General features: G+C 30.3%; 1 protein-coding gene across 1 annotated transcript; it reads left to right on the top strand.

Moving 5' to 3' along the window:
• Window positions 1-3429: 3429 nt before the first annotated feature.
• On the top strand, window positions 3430-12218 carry LOC107441558 (uncharacterized). Its single transcript, XM_016054866.5, has 2 exons — window positions 3430-3805; window positions 11379-12218. Exon 2 carries the CDS (start codon window positions 11386-11388, stop codon window positions 11977-11979), a length of 594 nt encoding a protein of 197 aa, XP_015910352.4. The 5' UTR covers window positions 3430-3805; window positions 11379-11385; the 3' UTR covers window positions 11980-12218.
• The last annotated feature ends 11831 nt before the right edge of the window (window positions 12219-24049 follow it).

Here is a 24049-nt window from a genome sequence, read left to right as displayed (position 1 = left end):
AAGAAAGAATAATGCTTGTTAAATCTGAATACAAGGTTTGTAAAATAAAATTAAGCACAAAAACAACTTATGCAGGTTGCATTTTACATAATATATTATTCATTTCAAATTTTTTTCTACTTCATCTAATGGTTTATAATTTTGACTTTTTCTTTTACGGATAAAACATTTCTTTTCAACATTATAAGCAGCTGATTAAAAAGCATGCTTTCAAGAGAAGGTAAGGGTTGGAAATGAGTTTTTCTTTCATGTGATTCTGAAATTAAAATCTGCTTCTGCAATCATTTTTTCAAACTTTTTCCTTCTGGAAATGTGACAATGAATTGGCGTGATATTCACTCTCTGTTGCCTTTCCCATAGAAGCTTATACCTGTAGGCAATAAATTTGATAAATGATTAAACTATCTCTAAATAACTGAAAGATATTTTACAATAATCATGTATCAGAATTAAATTGTACCAAACAGAACATTCTGTTTTGCTTGTTAAATCCGGAATTTTTTTAAGTGTGGGCTTGTTATAAGTGGGTCCTGTTGTGTTAGCCATAGTTGAAGTACCTTATAATTGACGCAACGCGATTTAATCATGCCGTGAAAAATTATCTGGGTTTTAGAACGGATAAATAATTTAATACTTGAAAAGTTTTTAAAATGCTCCAATTTGGAGACATTTGGATAAATTATCAAAATCACTGTCTTATTCTTAGTTTTTATAAATTTTTATATGCTCAGGTAATGCAGCATCGGGGTAAGTTTTTAAATAATAAAAAATTCGATCATAAACGCTTTTCATTTTCACAATACTGTCTTTTTTCCATATTGACATTTTGCGCCATTTTCAAAATAAACGTAGAACAGCGCTATCTTTAGCAGCCTTTCTTTATCACAGCAGTTATGAAAATAGCATATTATTCGCAAAAAAGCATTTCATTTAAGACGAAGCCTTCGAAAAATAACCTTAAATTGTTTTGATTTTTGTTTACTTGTCAAAATTATGATAATTACTAAAGCTGAACTAGAATTGTCAAAGGCAATGTTTTTGTTTGATTGGTAGTCTTTCCCAGCAAACATGGAGAAGTGACCGACTGCATAGAAATTACATTGGAATCCATACCTCATTTGCCTGGATAGCAATGTCAGACGCCCAAATATGTATGAGTCAGAATTTGCTCTGCTTCTACTTAAACATCTTAACTGTTAGATATATCGACTTCGGTGTGATTTCGTTTGGCTCATTGTAAAAAGTTACATCGAAAACTTATCACGTGGAAATTCTCGTACGAGTATATTTTACCCTGTTGTCCTTTTCTCTCAGTAAATTCAAGATCGAGACTAAAGCTCACCGCGGGGAGGGTGTTAATTTCAGATATTCACATTGGTCTAATTCACATTCTTTAAAATAATTTGCAGCTTTCCCATAACTATTCACTTTCTGTATTAAATTACTCAGGTCTGGGCCTCGATGTTTTGGACTATATTTTTTAAAAGATAAGTCAGTAACCCTAGATCTGTAAATTGATTTTGTTTCTGTTATGCTTTCTTTTCCTAGCAAATTTCGTTCTGTCTAATTTTGGTGAAGGCATAATTAATGACCTTGAAAGTTACTCAAGACTTCAGTCTCTTGCTATTTTAAGATAACGCCACAAGTGTAACACACACATGTTCATTTTTTTAGGTAAGCACAACGGACAAAAAATTAGTCACCCTTCGAGAAATCATGAAAAACATTATTGAATAAAGTGTAACACCGCTTCTGGATTTGATATCCGCCTGGATTCAGTTAGGAATTGAGACCACAAGATTTTGCAGGTACGTCGTATCCAGTTTAAGCCACACGCTGAAGATGTGATAGCTCAAATCCACCAAATTGCGAGAATGCTGATTTCGGCGTTTTACCCGTTATTCCAACATGTCCCACAAATTTTCAATGGGGTTCAAGTCAGGTGATTTTGCAGGCCAGTTGAGATGTAATTGAGTGTCATGAAACCAGTCACATATTTCTCTAGCCTGATCAACTTCGTTGTTGTCATCTTGAAAAATAGGAGTATTGACAGCATACTCTTCATGAAGAAGATGTTGACTGAAAAGCAATACCTGATCATCCAGAATGCTCAATTAAACCTGGTGGTTCATGTTAGTGGCCACCTCAGTTAGGGGGCCCAATCCATACTAAGAAAAACATCTCTGAAACATGGCAGACTCACATCCGGCTTGAACACAGTGAGGATGAATTGTTTCAACGGGTCTTCAGTGCCCTCGACGACGTACGTCATTTGAATAAAGGCAAAAACCTAATTCTTCAGACCATATTACATTCCGCCAGTCAGCGACTGTCCACGTTCGATGATTTCAAGTCGCACAGCTTTATGTGCCTGTGTGATTGATTTATTGAAATTACATACATTTGCTGACTTGTGTGCTCAATATATAGGCTTATAAGTCATTGTCAAGTAGAAAATACAGATAGAACAATTCAGAGAAAGACATCACAAAGAATACATCCAGGGTTACGGCGGGATTCGAACCCGCTACCTCCACGCTTAACAGAGCGTTTGGACCGGCGATACCGCTCGGCCAGGGAGGCCCCTGCCTGTGTGAGCAATGGCCTCTTACGAGGTATTCGACTTCAATAGTTCATTGCATGCAGCTCTCGTCGTAATTTTCTCTCACTCAGAAGTCGGGATGGACCTTCATTCACTAACCGAAGCGATTCCTGCCGGGTTTAGAAGCGATTTTAATTGACAAGTCGTGAAACACGTCTCCGGTACCTTTCATGCAGGATCTTTATCCAACCACAATTCCGCCGTCGTCTTCCGTAAACGTAACACCCACAAATCCAGCAACAACATTTACCGTATGACCATGGGCACGGCCAAACACAATTACCCCTTTTTGCCACTCTGTCATATCACTTACAATTACCCATATTTACACACAATTTCCGCTTAAAGCAACATCTCATTGATGGTTACAGTGCGGCTTTGAGGAGAACTCCTCCAGACTGAAAATCTGAGACTGTCTGCTGCTATGGTAACAAACGAGAGCACATTTCTAATGGGTGGGGGGAATGGAGGAAAGAGGGTGTCGATTGACTTACTCACGACTACCTACGCTAAGATTAAAACTAAACTATTCACCCGTCACCCATATTCGAAGTATTCTTTCCTATCGTAGCCATAGTACCCACCACGACGAGAGACAAGAATCTAGAGGAGTTCTCCTGAAAGCCGCACTATACTTGCCTTTGATCACGTTAAGGCAGTGCGAGCACAGTTGAGCATGTCACTTGATCACTGCATAATCTAACGAAACCTAATTATTTATATACGCTTGTATATATATATATATATATATATATATATATATATATATATATATATATATATATATATATATATATACAAAAAAAAGGAAAAGAAAATCTTGCCTAATAGTTTTACAGGAAGAACATATCCTGTCTGGAAATTACTACAAAATCAAAAATTTCAAATATTAAATCTTAGAAAAACTGGCTTTTAATCAAAGATAAGATCCTGTTTACATAAACTTTAATGTTTTTAATAACTTGCAAATAAAATGAGTTTTTACTGGGATTGATATAACTTTTGTTTGATCCAGTTTGGATTCCACTGCATGCTTTTAATAAAGAAATGTTATAAAATGAGCTGTAAGATGGATTCCGAAATTTTAAAATTTACATCGACTCTAAATATATTTTAAATAAAGCTGTCTATTATAATTTTTTCCCCCTTCAATATATTACTCAAATCAGTATCTTTTGGTTTCACTTCTGATAAATAATACAGGTAATTATTTAGTTAATTTTTCAATAAGCTATATTTAATTACAAGTTAAGGTAGATATGCATTCAACGTTTTCAAAAAGTTAATCTTCTTCAAACTGTTACAATTTCCGTTAATTCTTTGTCATAGTATATTAGCATAATTGCTAGCTTTTTACACTTACATTTTATAATTTTTGTGTAGATAGTAAGTATATATGACGATAGTTATTATTATTATTTTGGGTTTCCCTTGTGGCGTAACTACCACTATAAATAATAAATACCAATTCACTAGTATATAACACATGTTAACTTGATTCTATCATGAGGCACCTTTTGATAGATGAAGGTTGACATAGTCTATAATTAAAAATCCCCCACACCCTTATTACATTTCATTTTGAACCAAAAATTTTCTTAGTGCATAAGAAAGTAGTCAAAAATCAGAGATGATCATCTATCAGAGAAATTTTAGTCAGAATAAAATTATTATGAAGGATTATTCATATGCAAGTTTAGTAATTATTCATCTTTCATTATGCAAATGTTTGAATAATATTAATGATTCATGAGTAAATTCAATATTTTTGCCCAATTTCTCGTTCCTGAGATAATTTAATAGTTCCTGGCAAATTGAATTTAAAATATCGAACTTATTAAAATTCGATTTCTTAGGAACTATTCGAATGATTTCGTTCAAATTTTGTATTTTACCGTACAAATTACATACTTTAAAATCATGTAAAGATTTGTATACCTTACAATTCGAATTTTTTCGACTATTTTCAAATAAAATAATAATTATTAAAAATTATTTTTTGCGTAAAAATGTCTTTAAATGAACCAATTTTATAATTGTGTGCAAAAAGGTTTTAAATTGCTTAAAAAGTTCTCGAGACATGGCGAAATATGCAAAAAGTAAAATTAACAATAAGGAGTTCAAACTTTCACTCGCTCTCTTGACCAAACTATTAGAACCATATTTCCCAGATTACGGCTACAGCCTATATTTCGGAAATCATAATCTGTCGAAGGAACGGTATATTTATTCTGAGAAAGTACGTTTGTGTCTTTTATTTCGTATATTAAAATATCATCTGCACTAATTAATTAGCATATTTGAGGTCACCCTCTTGAATTATTGTGATTGAGTCTAAGAACCAACAGATTAAGTCCTAGTTTGAGTCCACATATTATTTTAAAGTACGTCTCAAAATTACTATCCGTCGGAAAAAAAAGGAATATTTATTCAGAGAAAATACGTTTTTTCTGCGATTTCGTAACTTAAAATATCGTCTGCATTAGTTAATTAGAATATTTGATGTCTCACCACTGCCCCATTAAGATTGAACCCTAGTACGTGAAATTCCGATCATTAAATTAAAAGTTATGCAGGGTATTTCTTTTTTTTTTTCTTTTTTCGTGTATTACAACATAAGTACATTGTATGAAAGTTTGAACTTACATAAATTCTTAAGATAGATTCATACTTTGTATGTATAGATATTTGTGTACGCACACATATATTTTATATTTACATACGTAATATACGTACATACATTCATACAAATATTCATTGCAGGTACTGCATTTAATGCACGTACACATAATTTCATACATCGTACGTATGTACTTGAACTGTATACAAACTACTACTATGAACGTATATACAAACAATATACTTGTGCCATTTTCAAAAATACAAGCGATAAATGGAACTTATCTCAAATATAGATTTGTTCCTGTTATGAATTTTCTAAAACGATTTCTTAAGTAGAAGAGTAAGTTTTCTGTCTCAGCATTGAAATAATAAATCTATCATTTCTTCAATTGGAAATACAATGTTATTCTCCACAGATAAATATTTTTAGAGCTAGAGTATTGCATTTAACAGTTATATTTTCGTCTATACATCTGATGTAGCGATGTAAACTCGAAAATAAATATTTTAATTTTTCTTTTTAAATAATCAAATGTATGTTGCTAATGAACATAATAAAAAAAGAACATCGTTTTTATTGAAAGTCGTAGTTGAGCGAAAATTAAATGGAATAAATATTCTGAAATGAATTGATCCCACTTGTTTGGTAAGTAAACATTTTTATTAAATAAATGAAAAAGTTTTGCAAATTTTATACTGTTGGTTTCTAGTTGTTTTACAGCTTTGCCTTAGTAAAAAGTATCTTAATAAATTTTTTGTAATATCACATTAAATATTCTCATAAAATTAAGATCTAACTGTTTTAATGATTAAAAAAAATCGGAACAATAGTCGATAGAGTGCCTTAAAAAGTGATGGAGTATGCAGAGTAAAAGCTTTAAAGCTATAATTTAAAAAATATTTACGTATATTTTTCCTCATTTTACCCTTTAAATTTTTTTTATTTATTAAGCACTGTATAAAGAGTTTGAGTTGAGATTTTAGTTTTTAAAAACAGCTGAAATTTTAAAAATTATAAAAAAAAATAGTGATATTAACTGAACCTTTTCCTAAATATTCACTGTGATAATTTAAAACAATATTATTTTGTTTATTGCATTTGTGATAATATCTAAATTTAACAAGAAAAGTTAGTAAATAGCCATTTTAGTTGGAAAAAATAGTTTTTTTAATAGTGTTAAGAAACTAAAGATAATGTTTTTTTAATCTATTTTAAAGTAATGTTTTGCGATTTATAACTTCTTTAACAAATTAGATTTTTTTTTCCTTATGTTTTGTGCTGTCTGATGTTCTAATCTGTTCCGCGACACGGAGCTTTTGGAGTTCGCTCCAAATACCTTCAACTTTTGAAAAGTAAACAATACTTCGACAGTCGTGTTTTTGAAAGATCTAGTTCATACTTTTCACGTGACGTCATTATTCTTTATTTAATAATAATTCTTTTACCAATATTCTGAATCTATCAGAGAAACAAAATGTAGTAAAAAAAAAAAGTTAAAACCTTGAAGAATAATGAAGCACAATTCACGATTTTCAGAAATATAGGAATATATTCTTACTGAATCTGGTTTTATCCTTTTGCTAAATGCTCAAATCAAATTTTAAAATCAATTTCTAAATGTATACTTCATTGAATTTTAATTTTAATTATATAAACATAAAAAAGTTTACCAATTGTTTTGGACACTCCCTCTGAACTGAAATATTGAACCTCTGCTCTTCGCTTATATCTAAATTATCTTTGTCACGTTTTCAAAAATTCTTTATTTATTTTTGCATACTGTTTGAAAATTTTTAAATATGCAAATACAATTTCGAATGCAATTAGTTTGCAACATGATCTAGATTGCTTATATTATAAGTGTATTATTAACCATTTTGCCCTTAAAATTGAAAAATGTTCTGTTGTTACTTTTACACATAAAATTAACAATATTACTTTATCAAGTAATTTTTCTGTTTAATTTTGGATTTTTCTTGTCACATTATCAATCCAGTTTTCAAAGCTTATAGTAAACTCTGTTTCACAAAACGTTAAATGAAAGGCTTCATAAATAATCAAATCCTAAAAATTCTTTATTTTACTTTTATTCGTTCTACCTTGAAATAATGCAGCGTTATCTGGAGTCCTAATAGAATGAAAAAATAAGTAAATAAATGTATCGAAAGATTTCGAAATAATTTTCTACGTTTTCTATATTATAAAACAACTAACATTATTCTGGTGGTTTTTCTGTTTCTACATTTTAAAATATTTTTTGATGTTCCATCGTTGGAATGTCGTAGAAGTTTGTCTTGTTTATTATTTTCTATAAAATTCTAAATATTGTGATAGATTTCGCTTATATTTTTTTATGCATGATTCAGTTTTCATTAAAAAGTCACAATATACGAAATGAAAAATTATTTGTAAACTCATTTTGTAAATATAATTATGCAAAGGAATAAAAAATTCTATGCAAATTTTACAATATTTTAAACAAATTTGTGTAAGACCTTTATATTTTCAGTATGTTTTTTAAAATATAAATAAAAAAATAAAAGCAAATGAAAAATTGCTTCTGTAAAAGATTACATGTAATCGTACTGTATGATTACTTGTAGTCACTATTGCTTGCTCTCAATAAGTTTGGTTATTTGTAATCATAATTAACTGCAATCGCATCTTGTCGCGTATATAATCATAATCGCTTTTCATCAGAAATTATTGTTACTTCTAACTGTGACTACTGGGGCTAATTACGATTACAAGTAGTTTGAAAAACTCTATTTACTAGTATTTAATTACGATTGCAGTCGATTACAGTATTCGGCGCCCATTTCTGTTGAGCAGTGAAATCATTCATTTTTAATTTATTCTTGATTAATGAATAAGGAGTAATGTCTAAAAAAAAATAATTCGTCTTTGACTTAAAATATTTCTCACTAATGATTCTGATTAATTCATTTTTCAGGAAGATTTTGAATAAGTATTCATTATTTTGAGTGACGAATGCCGATCTCTGTCAAAAATATTAATAGCTTTTCAGATATTTCAAAATTAATCGCTTTACGACTAGTAAACTTGATAAACGTCTAGAATACTTGAGGATGTTAATAAAAGTCAATATTGTTTTAAGCCCTCAAAGATAGGCGGCCATTCTCAAGACATGCCAGATATGAACGAAGAAATCAAAAGTAATTTGGAACAAAACATAAATTTGCTAATACAACGTAAAGTAAAGAAAGATGAGAAACAAAACATGAAAAACCGCGGTAGCTGAGAGAGAAGCAAAAGGTTGAGAAAAAAAAGTGCTAAAAGCCGTTGTGGCTGAGAGGGGCAAATCAGCACAAAATGCATTTCCAATCGCTATCGAGAGGTAGTGAGGAAACCATGTCGTTAACAAGGGAATCGGCATTCATGTGAATGGAACAAGATTCTAGAAGGGAATCAAGATGAACTGATGTGACAGGGATGAAAATAATTTTAGCATTGTCGAAATTGCACAAGATTATAACAACAATGAGCGGCAATTGGTGATTTATCATGTTCTTTGTAACGTTCTTAGCCACCGTGTTCCAATAGTCTAAATTTTAAAGCTCGTCTGGTTTGACATATGTGGCTATGATCGCACTGGGAAGGTGTGTGGTAAATGCCCCCTAGAATTTTCAATACTGATAGGATCTCTAAATGAGTTATATTTAATTTTGTTAACAGACCTGAAAAGAACTTTAAAACCGAAACGGGATAGAATATTAGCAATTTTGCAGTAAACGGAAGAGAAAAATGGTATACAGTAACAAATTCGGTGAAAGGATAAGAAGAAGGGGGCCGCTTGCTTTTTTTAATTCTTGCACTGAACTTCTAACCACTGGGCTATATTTAACCACTTTCTCTAACCACTGGGCTATAATTATGTTCTCATAAAAAGATTTATGTAAGTCTGTGAATTGCATTTATTTATAAGTAATTTCTATTCGTTTTTATTTTATTGAGCCCAGCTCTGATTAATCTTAATATTCTGTCTGTGCTGTGCGTGCGTTTTGATTAAAAAACTAATTTTATTTTAAGAATCATATGCATGCATGCATCCTGAATTAATGATTCTCACTTTATATTGTATTGTAAAAAAAAAACTTTACTGACTCTTCATGCATCATATCTTACTGTAATTTTTAACTTTCGTGCTATTGAATACAAAAAAAGATGACTGCTACTTCTCACCAAAAAAGAACATTCTTGAAGTTTCATCACACCAGGAACCAAGAGTTATGCATGGTGATTCACTGCATTTATTTTAGTGTAAAGTAGTTGCCACCATTTTCTTGCTTTGAGATAGATTAAATTTTTTCACTATGTCGAATTTTTTTGTTTTAAAATGTGGTCACTTCTTTTCTCTTTTGGTTTAAAATATATCACGATTAAACAATCTTTGTGGCAAACGATGGAAAATTATTTAAGTGAAATTCGGATCCAAATTTCTTAAATTGTCACGCAAATGAGAATTAAGTTTAACCTAAAATAATCATTTATAGCCATTTTTTGATTATCGATTTTTAGAATTTGCGTCATAATTGAAATAAAAATTGTCGTTTTAAACAATCTATAACTTTATAACTGCACTGCTGGCCATTAAAATTGATCTACCAAGAAGATGTCTGGCCACACTTGTAAAATTTGAATGATAGATAAAAAAAAAACGATAGAAAGTGCAAACGATTAAATTTTCATAACAGACGAAAAGTAACGACATATAAAAAGCAGTGATTCAGCAATTTTTTTTTTCATATTTAATTTGCATTTGAACATTATTTTCGAGTTATCATAATGTCTCGTGTATGAAGAAGAGTACATGTCTGACTTTGATTAAAGAAAGATTATAGCCTACCGGGGTTGTGGTTAATTTGTAGTACTTGCATTTTACCCAAAAAATGCCCAAAAAATACCCAAAAAATACCACATACCCACCATACCACAATACCCAAAAAATGACCGAAATATCGAAATTTTTTTTATTGCTTATGATAAAGTTTTAAACTATTTCAAATGTACTGAAAAAAACATCATCTCTCTATCTACATTTTTAAAAAAGTTATGAATGATTTTAAATTAATACAGAAACTTGCTCAGCAGACTTTAAAGTGCTTTTTCTCATAGATGATAATTTTGTGTTTTAATCTTAATTAAATCCCAAAGGAATTTTTTTTATATAAGATAAAGCTTTGAAGTAAACTTTTTTTATCTTAAGTATAATGCACTTATTTAAACTGTGCATGGTATTAGCATTTTATGAGGTATTAAAAATTTTACAGCATGTTATATATACCTACAGAAATTTTTAAACTTTTTTTCTACTTTTTTACAAAATAATCTGTAAAAATAATCTATTTCAGCAAATGCACAAAATTGTTAAGATGAATATTGTAAGTACTGAGAAAAATTATTTTTTGGAAATATGTTAAAATAAAAAAGTCTTAAGGATTTAAAAATTTTTTTAAAATTTTTTTTAAAATTTTTAAAAAAATTAAACAGTTTAATTTGAATTTCTTCCCTGAGATACCAATTTTAATGACTGGTAGTGTATTTCGATGCGGAAAAATAAATAAATAAATAACATTGTGCACTCATAATATATATATAATATTCTAGCTCTAAAATTTATCTGTATACAAAAATTTAGCCCCTATTGCCGTGCGATACTTGAGATACTTTTCGTTGTTGGTATAGTTTATTGCTTATTTTGAGCTGATTAGAAATTTTAAAGCTATAACTATTATTATTATTGCTAATTAAAACTAATGCACTAGCTAAACTTATATTCTTAAAGCCTTTTCCGATCTTCCATTCACTTGCCTACTGGCTTTTTTTTTTTTTTTTTTTTTTCATTTTATAATTGAAGAGTTTAGTGGAAGAACGTGTTCTATTATAGAAAATTTTTAAAATCAATTTTACAAATATCATGAAACTACTTATAAACAAAACTTCTATTGAAAATTGCCTAAAGACGTGGCTGAATAAGTTAATATTAACTTGCAGCTCACTGTAAATATACAAATATGAGTTAAGAAACATGAGCGTTCTTAAAATGTCACTCAACGTGGTTCTGCACTAAGCTCTTACATAATGAAGTCTTTAAACATCCAAAATACCATTTTCTGATAGCTCTTTTTTCAGAAATTTGATGGCAATGCACAGAACGACAACCAATCAGAGACACCATCCATATGCAAGGTCATCTAAAGAAAACAATAGCAAAAATTGCCAGGGTGAAAACGATCGAAGAATTGGTGAGACAGGCATAGCCACTAATGCTGAAAATTGCATAATTTGCTTGGAATCTGAGTTAGTCAGTGATATGTATGCACTACCTTGTTCGCACTCTTTTCATTCTAGTTGTATTTTTAAATGGTTTAAGAGGAAATTGTCTTGTCCCATTTGTCGCTTGAAACTCAACAATAATTTTGAACCGAAACTCAGAAATCAGCTGTTTGAAGAACACAATGAATTCGAAGAGCACACCAACAGTGCAAATTTTATTCCTCTTGACAGTGAATCCGACGAGGAATCGTCTGACGAACTGTTGGAATCCGACGAGGAATCATTAGGCGAAATAATGGAATCCGACGAAGAATCGTTTGACGAATTACAGGATTCCGATGAAGAATCGTTTGACGAATTACAGGATTCCGATGAAGAATCGTTTGACGAACTATGGGATTCCGACATTGATTCTGACGAGAGCGAATCTGACGACGATGAATCTGATGCTTATTAGAATCATGAAGAAAACTACGATTTATTCAACTTTCATGATGAATATGTTGACTGAATTAATCTTCAATAGTCCTTTGGAGTCAAAGATGGCTTCATAACTTACTTTATTAGAAAAATACGTTTTAACACTTAAAAAAAGAGTAAATTTTCTTTAATGAACAGCTGGAGGAATAATTTTTTAAAAATATTTTATTGATCTAGTAAAATTTTAGTAAAAATTTTAATAAAATCTCATTTTTATGTAGAAAAGTGTTTTTTTCCCCTTATAAGGATTGAAAAAAAAATCTTTGTTCTGTTTGAATTAAATCTTAGCTAGTTAAATCTTATTGAGAATTGCACTGAGAAATATAATAGCTTTTATAACTTTCATCAACTTTTTTTTTTAACTTTTAGAAAATTAATAACTTTAATAGTTTAATGGTGTAAAATCAGATTATTTGAAAGTAACTGTAATCTTTGATCTTTATTTTGGTGACATTTATGCTAGGTAATTTCTAAACTTGTAAGGTGCTTATTTATATAGTATTTCTGTATAATAATTCTGTAATATACAGCTTGTAATCAATTTTTCTCATGATTATTACCATTCCATTTTGAACGAGCAGCTTTAAAACGAAGTTTAGTAATTTTGAACCCAAACCAGAAGACAAGGAAACTCCTAGATCTAACAATGACACAAATAACAATAATAATTAATGGGATACATTAAAAAATATTCTTTTTATTAAAGTGTTTCACATACATTTAATTAAAAAAAAAAAAGCTAAATTTTCTTGGAAATCACAAATACAAAACTTTTCTGCAATATATTTTATCAAATTTCCTAAGGTTCTACCAATTAGCAAAGGAATGATGATTTGTAAACCAATTGCATTTGATTTTAATGTCAAGAAATTAAAAAAAAAAGTTCTTCTAACAACCTTTTATTTTGAAAAGCTTTTGTGGTTTGTTTGAGTTATAGTAACACTGTAATGGAAAACAACGATATATGTAGTATATAACAATTTTATATCCTATAAAAAAATGGCGTAAAGAGGCGGAACCTTCCTATTTTATATTTTTTGTGGTTGTTATTATTATTATTCTTTTAAGGAAAACCTTTATCTAACTACGATATATATGTAGTATATAGCAATTTAATATCCTATAAAAAAAGGTGTAAAGAGGCGGAGCCTTCCTATTTTATACCACTTCCTATTTTATACCGTTTACCACTGAGGATATTTCAAGTTAACACTGTGGTCGGTGCAATGCGAAATTCGTATCGACTGGGATTCGAACCCGGTTCGCCTCACTGGAAGGCGAAAGCTCTATCCCCTGATCCATCGCTGCTCTTATAAGGTTTATTAAAAAAAAAAAATCTTATAAAGGAAAAATGTTTTTATTCTAATTTGTAGTGTGTGCCCTTAAATCTAGCGCGCCAGGTCCCGCACCGCTGGTTTTGTGGGGATGTTATTTATGCCACTGATACATTGTACTTAAACCTCACTTATTTTGATTGCTTTTCTTAAAAATAAACATAAAATAGAACTGTTTAAAACAACTATATTAAATCAATCGTATATTTGTAGATTAAAATCTTTTATCAATCATATTAATTATCATATACATAATTTAACGTATTTTTGAACGTCAAATCTAGTTCTAAAGTTCTAAACTCAATTTACTATCAAAATAATAGTCAACTTTAAATATGGCTCTTTTAAATCAGCATGCATTTTTTTTTTTTTTTTTTTCTTTTTTCGAATCGGAATTTTTTTCCAAGGCTGTTCCATTCAGTGTCCAACTTGTGTATATTAAATTAAATTTTTTGTAAATATCATATTGAAATCTGAAAACATTTAATGTTTTCAAGACTCGTCTTTATGTCTGTGGGGGCTTGGAGGATATAGTAAATAGCTTCTGTTAAGTACATATGCGGTTAATGTAAAGGGTGATGGTGGTTGGTTATTTAAAAATAACGAAAAAAAAATCTATTTTACAGCTGCTTTTAAACCCTTTAAATACCAGATAATTGTTCATAATTCGGGATAATATTTCAAATATGCTTTTTACCTGAGATTTTAAGACCCATCAAATTCTTTTTTAACATAACACTTCGTCTGGACTTTTTCAGAAAAAAAAAAGAACTTAAATTTGCATAATTTTTGCGTAATGTGGGGTCCTTCTATTCGATCCACACATAAATTCTCATTCCAGCCAAAAAAAGATGCCAAAAGATCCAATAAACAAAGGGAAGATCTACTTCAGTAACCCTGCCATTACAAGAATGCGAAAGATAGTTTATCGCCAAATTTTTGAGCAAGAATTCAGAATACAACCTGTTGGAAGCGAATCTAAACACACGCGCCGACTGACCAACAACTTGGGTGGTCTGAAATCTTGGGTGGTCTAAACCAGATATCAGTAGTGGGTAATGTTTTCCCTGTGTATACACCACCACTGATTTTAGTATCGGCTTCCTAGGAGAACCCTCGGTTGAAAGGTCAAGATCAGCGACGGGTCGGCCCAGTGCCCTATTATTCGCTCGTTAGGCCACCCTTTTTTCACAAATGGACTTCCATTTATTATAAACGGAGTCGCTTAACCAGTATGTGGTCAGTTGTAAGTTAAACGGGCAATTTGTTATGAAAGTGGAAGTCACAGCGGGTATATGATATTGCTGTATTCATGGATGCAAAGTGGATTATTGGTATTTATAAAGATGATTTTGAGAGGATTTGCTGTTAATAACTTACCAACCGAATCGATTTCCTATGGATAATAGTACAGACGTGTCTATTTTTTTTTTATAAAGTAGTTATATGAAATTTATGTTTAAATTTAAGTTAAATCTTAAAGTTATGTTTTGTTATGTTTAATTTTAAGTAAAATTTAAATCATGTTTAGGTTAGGTTATGTTCAAATTTATGCCAAGAAATTAAATTCTATTACGTTTCGTCGGTATTGAGGTTTTTTTTGTGTCTTTCAAGCATATCAATTTTGAAAAACGCAGTTTTTTTCCCTTTAGAAAAAGTCAAGATTATTATTGTCTATAAATTCATTGCAGTTAAGTATACATAGATAAGTATACGTAGATTAGGTTTTACATAGATATACATAAATAAGTCTACATTGATATGGTTATAATCATTTTCGAGAACTACAATTAATTAATTTTTGTAATTTGTATAAATTGAAATAAAATTATTATTTTAAAATGCTAAATTAATATAGAAGAGGTAATTATTCGTGTATATAAGCCATAAGAAATTGTCTTACCGTTATTGACACCAATTCTACTTAATTGATTTTGATAACAGGTATATGTTGAAATGAAAAAAAAAAGTTTTTAAAGTTTTGTACTAAAAAGCCAAGTTGATAGAGAAAAGGTATTTCTCCATCCATAGAAACCATAAAAAATTACCGTATTATTTTTGACGTCAATGATGCATAATTAATCTTAGAAAGGGATACTTCTGCTATTCCGTCAATTGGTGTTTTTTAATAAGTACTAGATATACTAATATTGATACCTCTGCGGAAATAGATTTTTACGTCCCCACCAAAAGGATATATAAATGCTAAAAAGGAAACAAGAGAAAATTGTTGATTGTGGTAATTTTTGACTATTAGGTGTTGCACTGAAATAAAGCACTGAAGTAAAAACATCCGAAAAGGGTTCATGTAATACTAAAATAAAACAGAATCATAAAGTTTTGATGTGGAGAATTCTAAAAATACTGTTCAATGATCTGAATTTAATGAGTGATTAATAGTCTTGACATGATCTTATGATTTTCTGACATGATATATTAATAGTCTTGACTTGGTCTCACAATTTTTACTTATTTTTTTTATTTTTGATCTAAAGTAAATAAAGGGGCAAGTGTGAACAAGTAATAAAATCGATTATTTAAACTATTGTTGCTTTCCAACAAAAGAGTAAAATAGATTTTAACCTAAAAATGCTGTCTGAAATAAATAATCTTAATATTTTTCATTTTGATTAACATTAAGGTCATTGATTGATTAACATAATAGTTATTAATTTATAATTAATGAGTGAACTTAATTCCGCAGAATCTATTTTAAAAGTTTTTTAATAAAAAAACAAAATTTTTTTTAATTATTTAAGTCGAATTTTTTATTAATTAAGTAGTAGATAGTTTTTATTTTATTTTATGATTTCTACTTTGCAAATCAATATCAAATGTCAGCTGAAAAGAAATAATAGCACTTCGGAAATACCAATTTTATAAATACAGTAAAGGAAATAAAATTCTACAAGAAGTTATTATTTTGAATTATTATTATTATTAAAATGTGTTGGAACATTAGTTTCTTATAAATTTTCCTTCGTATAAGCATTAATTGAAATTATTTATTTAAATATGGAAAAAAAGATTACGGAGAAATTCTATACCTAAGCAAAATTAATCTAATTTAGCAATGATAGATCCCAAGAATTGTTTTACCAGGGCTCTTTTTCTAGGTGCTCTTTTTTCCGGGCTTTTTTCCTGTGCTTTTTTTTCCTGTGTTTTTTTTCAGGTGCTCTTTTTCCCCATCTACCATTTGCACAGCTACACATTTTTTGCCCTGATCTTTTTTCCTGTGATCCTTTCTCTCGAGATCTTTTTTACCACATATGTACCTTGAAATTAAAACCAACTTTTTAATGGTCATTTAATTAATTATAACAACTCGTTTTTTCTTCATTTTGAATAAAATCAATTTTTCATAAGTTAAGAAGATTTAATTATACTAAAATTAGCATATTTTACCTAATAAAACATTGGGTATTTTCCCGATCTGAAAATTTAAATAAAGAAAAACTGAAGGAGATAGACACATTTTATCATTGATTGTTTATCTTGAAAACATTGTTTTATGGTTTTCCTCAGCTAATAGCTCACTGTTGGCGAACTTTGTTTTGAATTTTGAAACTTGGTGGGAAAATTTTCTTTATCAAAGCAGAATGCAATAACTCTTCTTTTTAAAAATGATTTTTCAAACCATCGGTGTTTATCGGTTTAAACGATACTTTTACAATGTCTTCTCAATTAAAAAGAAACAACCGAGTGTAAAAGGTTAAGATAATCCCGAAAAACTTCTCAGTTAAACGGTTCAGTTAAATGAGTTAAAATAACATTAAATCAAGTATTATTTTAACATTATTTAGTTAGTTAAACAGTTCTCTGAAAAGAGTTATAAGATAACATAAAGACATGTCTTGTTTTGGCATTGTCTACTTAGTTAGGAAGTTTGAGTGCAAACAAATAATAATAAAATTCTTTTAATAAATTCTTACTTAGGTCAACCGAGAAAAATTTAATTTTAGTTTATTTTATTTAATAATTAAAATTTTTATAAATATGTATATACATATGACAATGGCAAAATAAGAGGTGAGTTTTACTACATATATAAAACTAAAATGAATTAAAACTAAAATTATCAAATATTAATCTAATATATATAATTCTCTCCCAAATTTTGGCTGCATTTCTTTTACGCCGGTGGCAACGTTTGCTTTGTTTTGTTTACGTTACTATTTCTCTTACACGGCGAATCAACCAATGATTGCCACTAAAAATGTCACATGCCAAATCTAGCTGAGGTGGCTCAACATATAGCGCTTTTAAAAACTGAAATGGAAATAACCAGAGAGCATCAGCTGCGGCAATCTCACATTATTAAGCTAGGCAGAAGTGAGTAGTCTTTGTCGATAGATCTTTATTTTAGTATTTCGTCGAAAGCGCTTTTTTTTACGAATTTAGGCTCCCAAATTTTGGCTGTATTTCTTTTCCGCCGGTGGCAACGTTTGCTTTGTTTTGTTTACGTTACTATTTCTCTTACTATTACGTTACTATTTCTCTTACACGGCGAATCGATCAATGATTGACGCTAAAAATGTCACACGCCAAATATAGCTGAGGTGGCTCAACATATAGCGCTTTTAAAAACTGAAACTGAAATAACCAGAGAGCATCAGCTGCGGCAATCTCATACTAAGCTAGGCAGAAGTGAGTAATCTTTGTCGATAGATCTCTATTTTAGTATTTTGTCGAAAGCACTTTTTTTCACGAATTTATATATTATCACGAATTATATTATAGTACATTTCTAATAGGTTTAACGAATTACATGTCATTTATTTGAATTCAAATTTATTTTAATGACTTAGTATTTAATAAAAAGATGTAATTTTAAAAAAAAAAAAAAGTTTTTATATGGATTTGAATGATTGTTTTGAATTTTTAGAATTTTGTGCATTTGCACTGTACCCAAGTTAGTAGCGAGCGAAGCGAGCTTGGTTTGCGAAGCAAACCATATAAGATTGCGTAGCAATTTTTGGGGGTTGGCGAGCGTTAGCGAGCAGGCGGCGCAGCCTACTAGTTAATTAATATTTGAAAAAAAAAACTGTATTAACATCAAGTGTCATCCACTATAAGCTTAAAAAAATGTATTTGAACTTGAGTGGCTGAATAAAAAATATGTTATTAGCGATTGAAAATTTGAACAAGATCTATAAATATATATAGGAAGAGTGTGAATTAATAGTACGAATCGAAAAAAAAGGCTGATATTACATAAAACATGCCTTATTTTGGGTCTACTTGGTTGAACAGTTATAAGCAACGAGTCAAGATAAAATAAAAACGCAATTTATACTTCTCGTTTCAGAGTCCTATTTATTATTTAATTTCTTTAAAGGAATTAAAATTTTTATTTTATTACTCCCCGGATCTTATAACTAGTCATTAAAAATTCCCATACATACCTTAAAACACTTACACTTTATTACTTTTTTATGAAGATATCTTTAACCAGTCGTGATTGAAAAAGTTTTGATTGCTTCTTAAATAAAAAAAAAAAAAAAAATAAATAAATAAATGAAGTTTGCTGAGGTGCTTTGATGCTTTTTAAGATAACAGATGAAAGCGAATAAGTGGACGTAAAAAAAGCAATAAAATCTCCCGATTTCAAGTTCGAAACTAGAATTTTCATAGAGCTGATGTTAGTAACAGGGTCGAAGGGAGAAAGGTGTTTACTTCACAACATTTTTTGTTAAAAATCGGTAAGTTTTACGGAGCCGATGTAGATGCGAGTGATTTTCATGTTTGATAAATTACATTGGGTTTCAAATTTTGTGTTGGATTTACGCAAATACACCTAATACAATATTGCCTGATTCGGGAGCGGGGATGTCTCATCTTAAATTAGTTTTGCTCGTAAAGCTACAAATTTTAATGAAAATGACATTTTTAGTCTATTTTTTGTCGAAATGTACAAATTTGAAGATGTTATATGTAACAGGGGGAAGCATAAATGTTGCGGCAAACTTCTAGGAAGTAAGGGCACATCATCAGGAGTAAAATTGCATTAAAACTCATGCCTTGAAATATTATCATACGCGGCTAGGGGCGCTTCCTCTATTATGGCCTGTTTCGAAGCATACGAAGTAGCAGCTCAAAATAGGGGAACCTCCCCCCCCCTAGTAGCGTATGGCGACATTTCCAAGCATAAGTTTCTATACAGTTTTAATCTTGATGATATGCCCTAATTCTCCTAGAAGTTTGCAGCAACATATATGTGATTCCCTTTAATTTTTAACTTATTGCTTTAACTCTTGTACAGTCCGTCAAAAGATAGAATAAAAATGTCATTTAAAAAAAATGAAAAATTTACATCTTGGAGAGAAAAATCGATTGCAGATTAGAAATCAGTGATATATGAGCATTTAAGATCTGCTAAAAAATCTCAGACAACAGAAGAAAAAATAAATAAATTCTTCAGTCAAAGTTGTCAAGTGTTTGCGAGGAAATTGTTTTTGAAAGTTGTACCTGTCAATAAGCAAACTTATTTACGATACGAGATCTTTGTATAATAATATCAAACGTGCCTATTATCTAAATTCAAACACGCGGAAATCAGTGTCTTTTCCGATGTCGAACTAATAATACGCAAATTATTGAGGCTATATGACGGTTTGAGATGGGCAAATTTGTCTATAGTAGAACTTTCGCTTTCCTATGAGGTAAACCAGCTTCGAATCCCAACAATAGCTGGACAATTCGAATCTGGCCCAGACTTGCATTGGCCACAGTGCTGACATAAAATATCCTCAGTGGTAGTAGTATGATGGATTAGAGTCCCCTTGCAGTCAGACTAACCGTGGGAAGTTTTTCTCTCCACGTAACGCATATGCGGGTTAGTTCCGTCAAAAAGTCCTCCACGAAGACAAATTTCTTCCGATACTCGATCCAGGAGTTCCCTTGTCTTCTTTTTTGGGTTTAAAATTACAAGACTACGGAGTTGAACATTGGTAGTCGTTCACCCGAAATTGGGTAGGCTGTTCAACGACGGTTATAAAGTAAAATATAAAACCTTTCGGGCTGTAGTAGTAGAGCACTCGTCTTCCAATGAGGTGGCCCGAGTTCGAATCCCAGCGACGGCTGGTAGATATGAATTCCGCACCCGTCTCGCAATGACTCCAGTACTGATGTAAAATATCATCAGTGCTAGACGGATTATGGGTTTGATTCCCTTAACTGTCAAGCTAACCTTGGAAAATGTTCATGATTTTTCTATCCATGTAACACAAATGTGGGTTAGTCCCATCAAAAAGTCCTCCACGGAGACAAATTTCTTCCAATATTCGATCCAGGAGTTAGATCAACTGTTAAAGGATGGTTATAAAATAAAATAAAAATCTTTTCGAAATGATGCAATGTAACTGTTTGATTTTATTATTAATATTAGTTGAACTAATTTAGAAATGAGAATGAAAAAAGCATTAGTATATCGATAATAATATTTTTGTTTGTTTTTAATTGCACAATTGCTTTCAGGATTATGCTGATAAGTTAATAATTTACAGTTATTTCAGTCGAAATCAGCAGATCCACTCAATCAGAAATCCTGGATAAATAATGCTGCGTTTTATTATTATTTTAAATTGTGACCTTTACAATCATCATCTTTTGACTTCATTAATTTGATCTATTCAGTGACAAGTCTTCTTATGGCTACATGAAAATATATTTAATAAATATATTTGATTTGATTTTTATAATTTTTAAAGGTTTTTAAAAAGTTATGCGAAATTTATTAATCAAATTTAAGATGATGCAAAATTCATAAAGATGATGCCAAATTTGCCAGCATTATCATCTATTTAATTTGAATCGTACAATATAAGTGCATAATATTATTTTTGTATTGGTGGATTAATTCGCAAGTTAACACAGATAAAAAGAAGGATTATGTCAAAAAAAAAAAAAAAAAAGTGCTGAGAATTTATTTTTCTCAAACTAAGGAAAAAAAAAGAATGAGAATCACTTTAAATACAACAGATGATTTGACAGCTAAACGAAAATAAATAAATATGTGAATAAATATATCAATATGCGTGACATTACAAAGAACAGTATAATATAATTTTATACTTTCCTCTAGCGCATTTAGGAGTATGCTGTACCGCAAAAAAAAAACTTTTTATGGCTTATTCTCTTACACCTACACAAGTAATTTAAAGTAAAAGTGATTTCAGATAAACCTATATAGTAAACCATATGCTGAACTTCTTTTTTCTTTCAAAATATTGAAATGTAAACAAATTATTTCGGGATTACTCTCCCACAGTGTAATCCTGTCATAATTTATTTGCATTTCGGCACTTCGCTATACTTACCTAAACTCCTTTTTTTCTTAGCTTTAAATTATTTATAAAGAATTTACCGGGAAGGGTTTCCCTTGCGGTACAGCGTTATCTCAAATAGTTGTGTTATTTGATTAATGGCTTTTGTTTACAATTCAAATCATGTGTGTTTAAAATCAGAACTATACCACATTTTTCGTTATATCGTCAAATCTGGCAAGTGAACATGGAGTCAGGCGGGCTAAACAGTCATGCGAAATTCTATATACATAAAATTTTTCAAATATATGTATATGAAATACAAATATATATATATATATATATATATATATATATATATATATATATATATATATATATATATATATATATATATATATATATATATATATATATATATATATATATATATATATATATATATATATATATATATAGTTTACCATGCAGTCATAATAAATTATACTTTTTCCTAGATTTCATTTTGCTGTCTTGAAAGGTGTTTTCGCTGCGAATTAATTACAATTTATGACAGAAGTTTGCTCACAACATAGAAAACAAATTATGGTAAAATTAACGTACTGTATGTTAAGGACTGTATGTTAACGGCATTTCGGGTAAAAAACAAAACAGCATAATTCTGGTTAATAAAATCAAAATATACAGTATTTAAACCAATCATTTGGTGTTTTTTTTGTTCATACGGTGACGGTTTATCGAAAATTCTGGTTTTCAAAATTATTTACCTCACCTTTAGTAAGAAATAAAAACTTAAGAATGAATTCAACCGACTAAATAGTTTTTATGCTATGCTCTAACGTATCATGATAAAATTACTAAATTTTACCACATTTACCAAATTATGTCACATATTATAAAACCATATTTTATTGTTAATTTTACCAAACTCAAACTTATTACAAACTCATTACAATAAAAAAAAAATATTGTAACTTTACCATTGGTAATTGCTCTTTTGCTCAACCAAAACATACAATAAATTACCTGTATTTATTGTATGTTTTAGTTGAGCAAGGATGGTGAAATTGAAGTCAGCATTGCACAGGCAAGGACTATATAAGTGAGTTTCTTTACAATCTTTTTGCACTTATTCACTTCTATATTCTTTGGCCCAGGGGCAGTCTAGATGGGCTACAAGCCGCCACCGGGGATAAAACCCCGACCTTTCACAACAACAGCTTAATGCCTTAACTATTCTACCAAAGTAGTTCATAAACATCATTTGGTAAAACAAATGAAAATGGTCCTGATATTCACTGTTGCTGAATTGCCAAAAAATATTCAGTGCCACTCATAAAAGTCAAAATTCTGTTTCCTCATACATTTTTTATTTATTCTGCTTCGTGCAATATTTTTGAAAGTCCGATGACAACTTAATTAAAACTGCGACTATTTAAAATGTGGGAAAACACTATCACTATTTGCTATATAAAAATTATCAGCTTTAAAACTGGTATTGTTACATAATATCATTTATTAAAAAAAAAAAAATACTTGTCTCCTTCTCTACTTCGAAAAAAAAAATGCGTTTATCGATAGTGTCTGTCAAGAAATGAAAAGATTGAAACGTTCCCGTCGCAACTCCGCCGGTGGTCCCCTCGGGCGCCGACGATCTCTTGACCCCTATGAAGTAGAGGCCTAATGGCCTTCCCCCACCCCGCCCCTACCATCCCGGAAGGAAGGAAGCAGTAGAGGCGGTCCAATCCTGTAGGTATTTAGAAGCCCACCTACTTCTCTTTACCCTCCCCCTCCCTTATCTGCCAAGTCAACCCTTCCCCCTATGTAACACAAGAAGAGGCTAATTATCGGTTTCTGCATTTCAAATGATTAACCAATATCGTCTGCTTCTTTTTTCGACCACCGTCTTTTGATGACTAAATATTCCTTGCTAGTTGCAGACATTTAAAATTTATAAAGATTTTGCTTTCTGCACCATGAATCACGGAGGACCTTGAAACCTATTGTTATCGTTATTTGTAATGACAGATACTGTTTAAAAGGGTAGCTTATTCGTTCTCTTTCAGAAATGATACGAAATTAGAAGTGATTAGAGTTCATGTTTTTTTCTTTCTTGTTTAAAAAATGTTGAGATTAAGTTCTTCCTTTGTCTTCGCTTTTTTAATTTGAGAATGATTTCCCCCTGTCCATGATTATTTATGTATTGCGATAATCATATTAATTTACATCCGTGATGTTTTATTGCTCATCATGTTTCAAAATTAGGTAGCAAAAAATTGTTTCTGTTATTGTTTAAAAAACGATTAACTGTTTATTTAAAAAAATTTTTTTTGCACTATTATTATGGTTTAGACAGCAATCTACTCCGTGAGAAATTTTGGAGCCTATTAAACTATAATATGGTTTAAAATTATTGCCGTAATATAATTCTAGTGTGGTAGCTGAGTTT

This window comes from Parasteatoda tepidariorum, chromosome 3 (genome assembly GCF_982258835.1).
Source record: "Parasteatoda tepidariorum strain Cologne lab strain chromosome 3, Ptep-v5.0, whole genome shotgun sequence".
NCBI lineage: Eukaryota > Metazoa > Arthropoda > Arachnida > Araneae > Theridiidae > Parasteatoda > Parasteatoda tepidariorum.
This window is presented reverse-complemented; position numbering and strand designations above follow the sequence as displayed.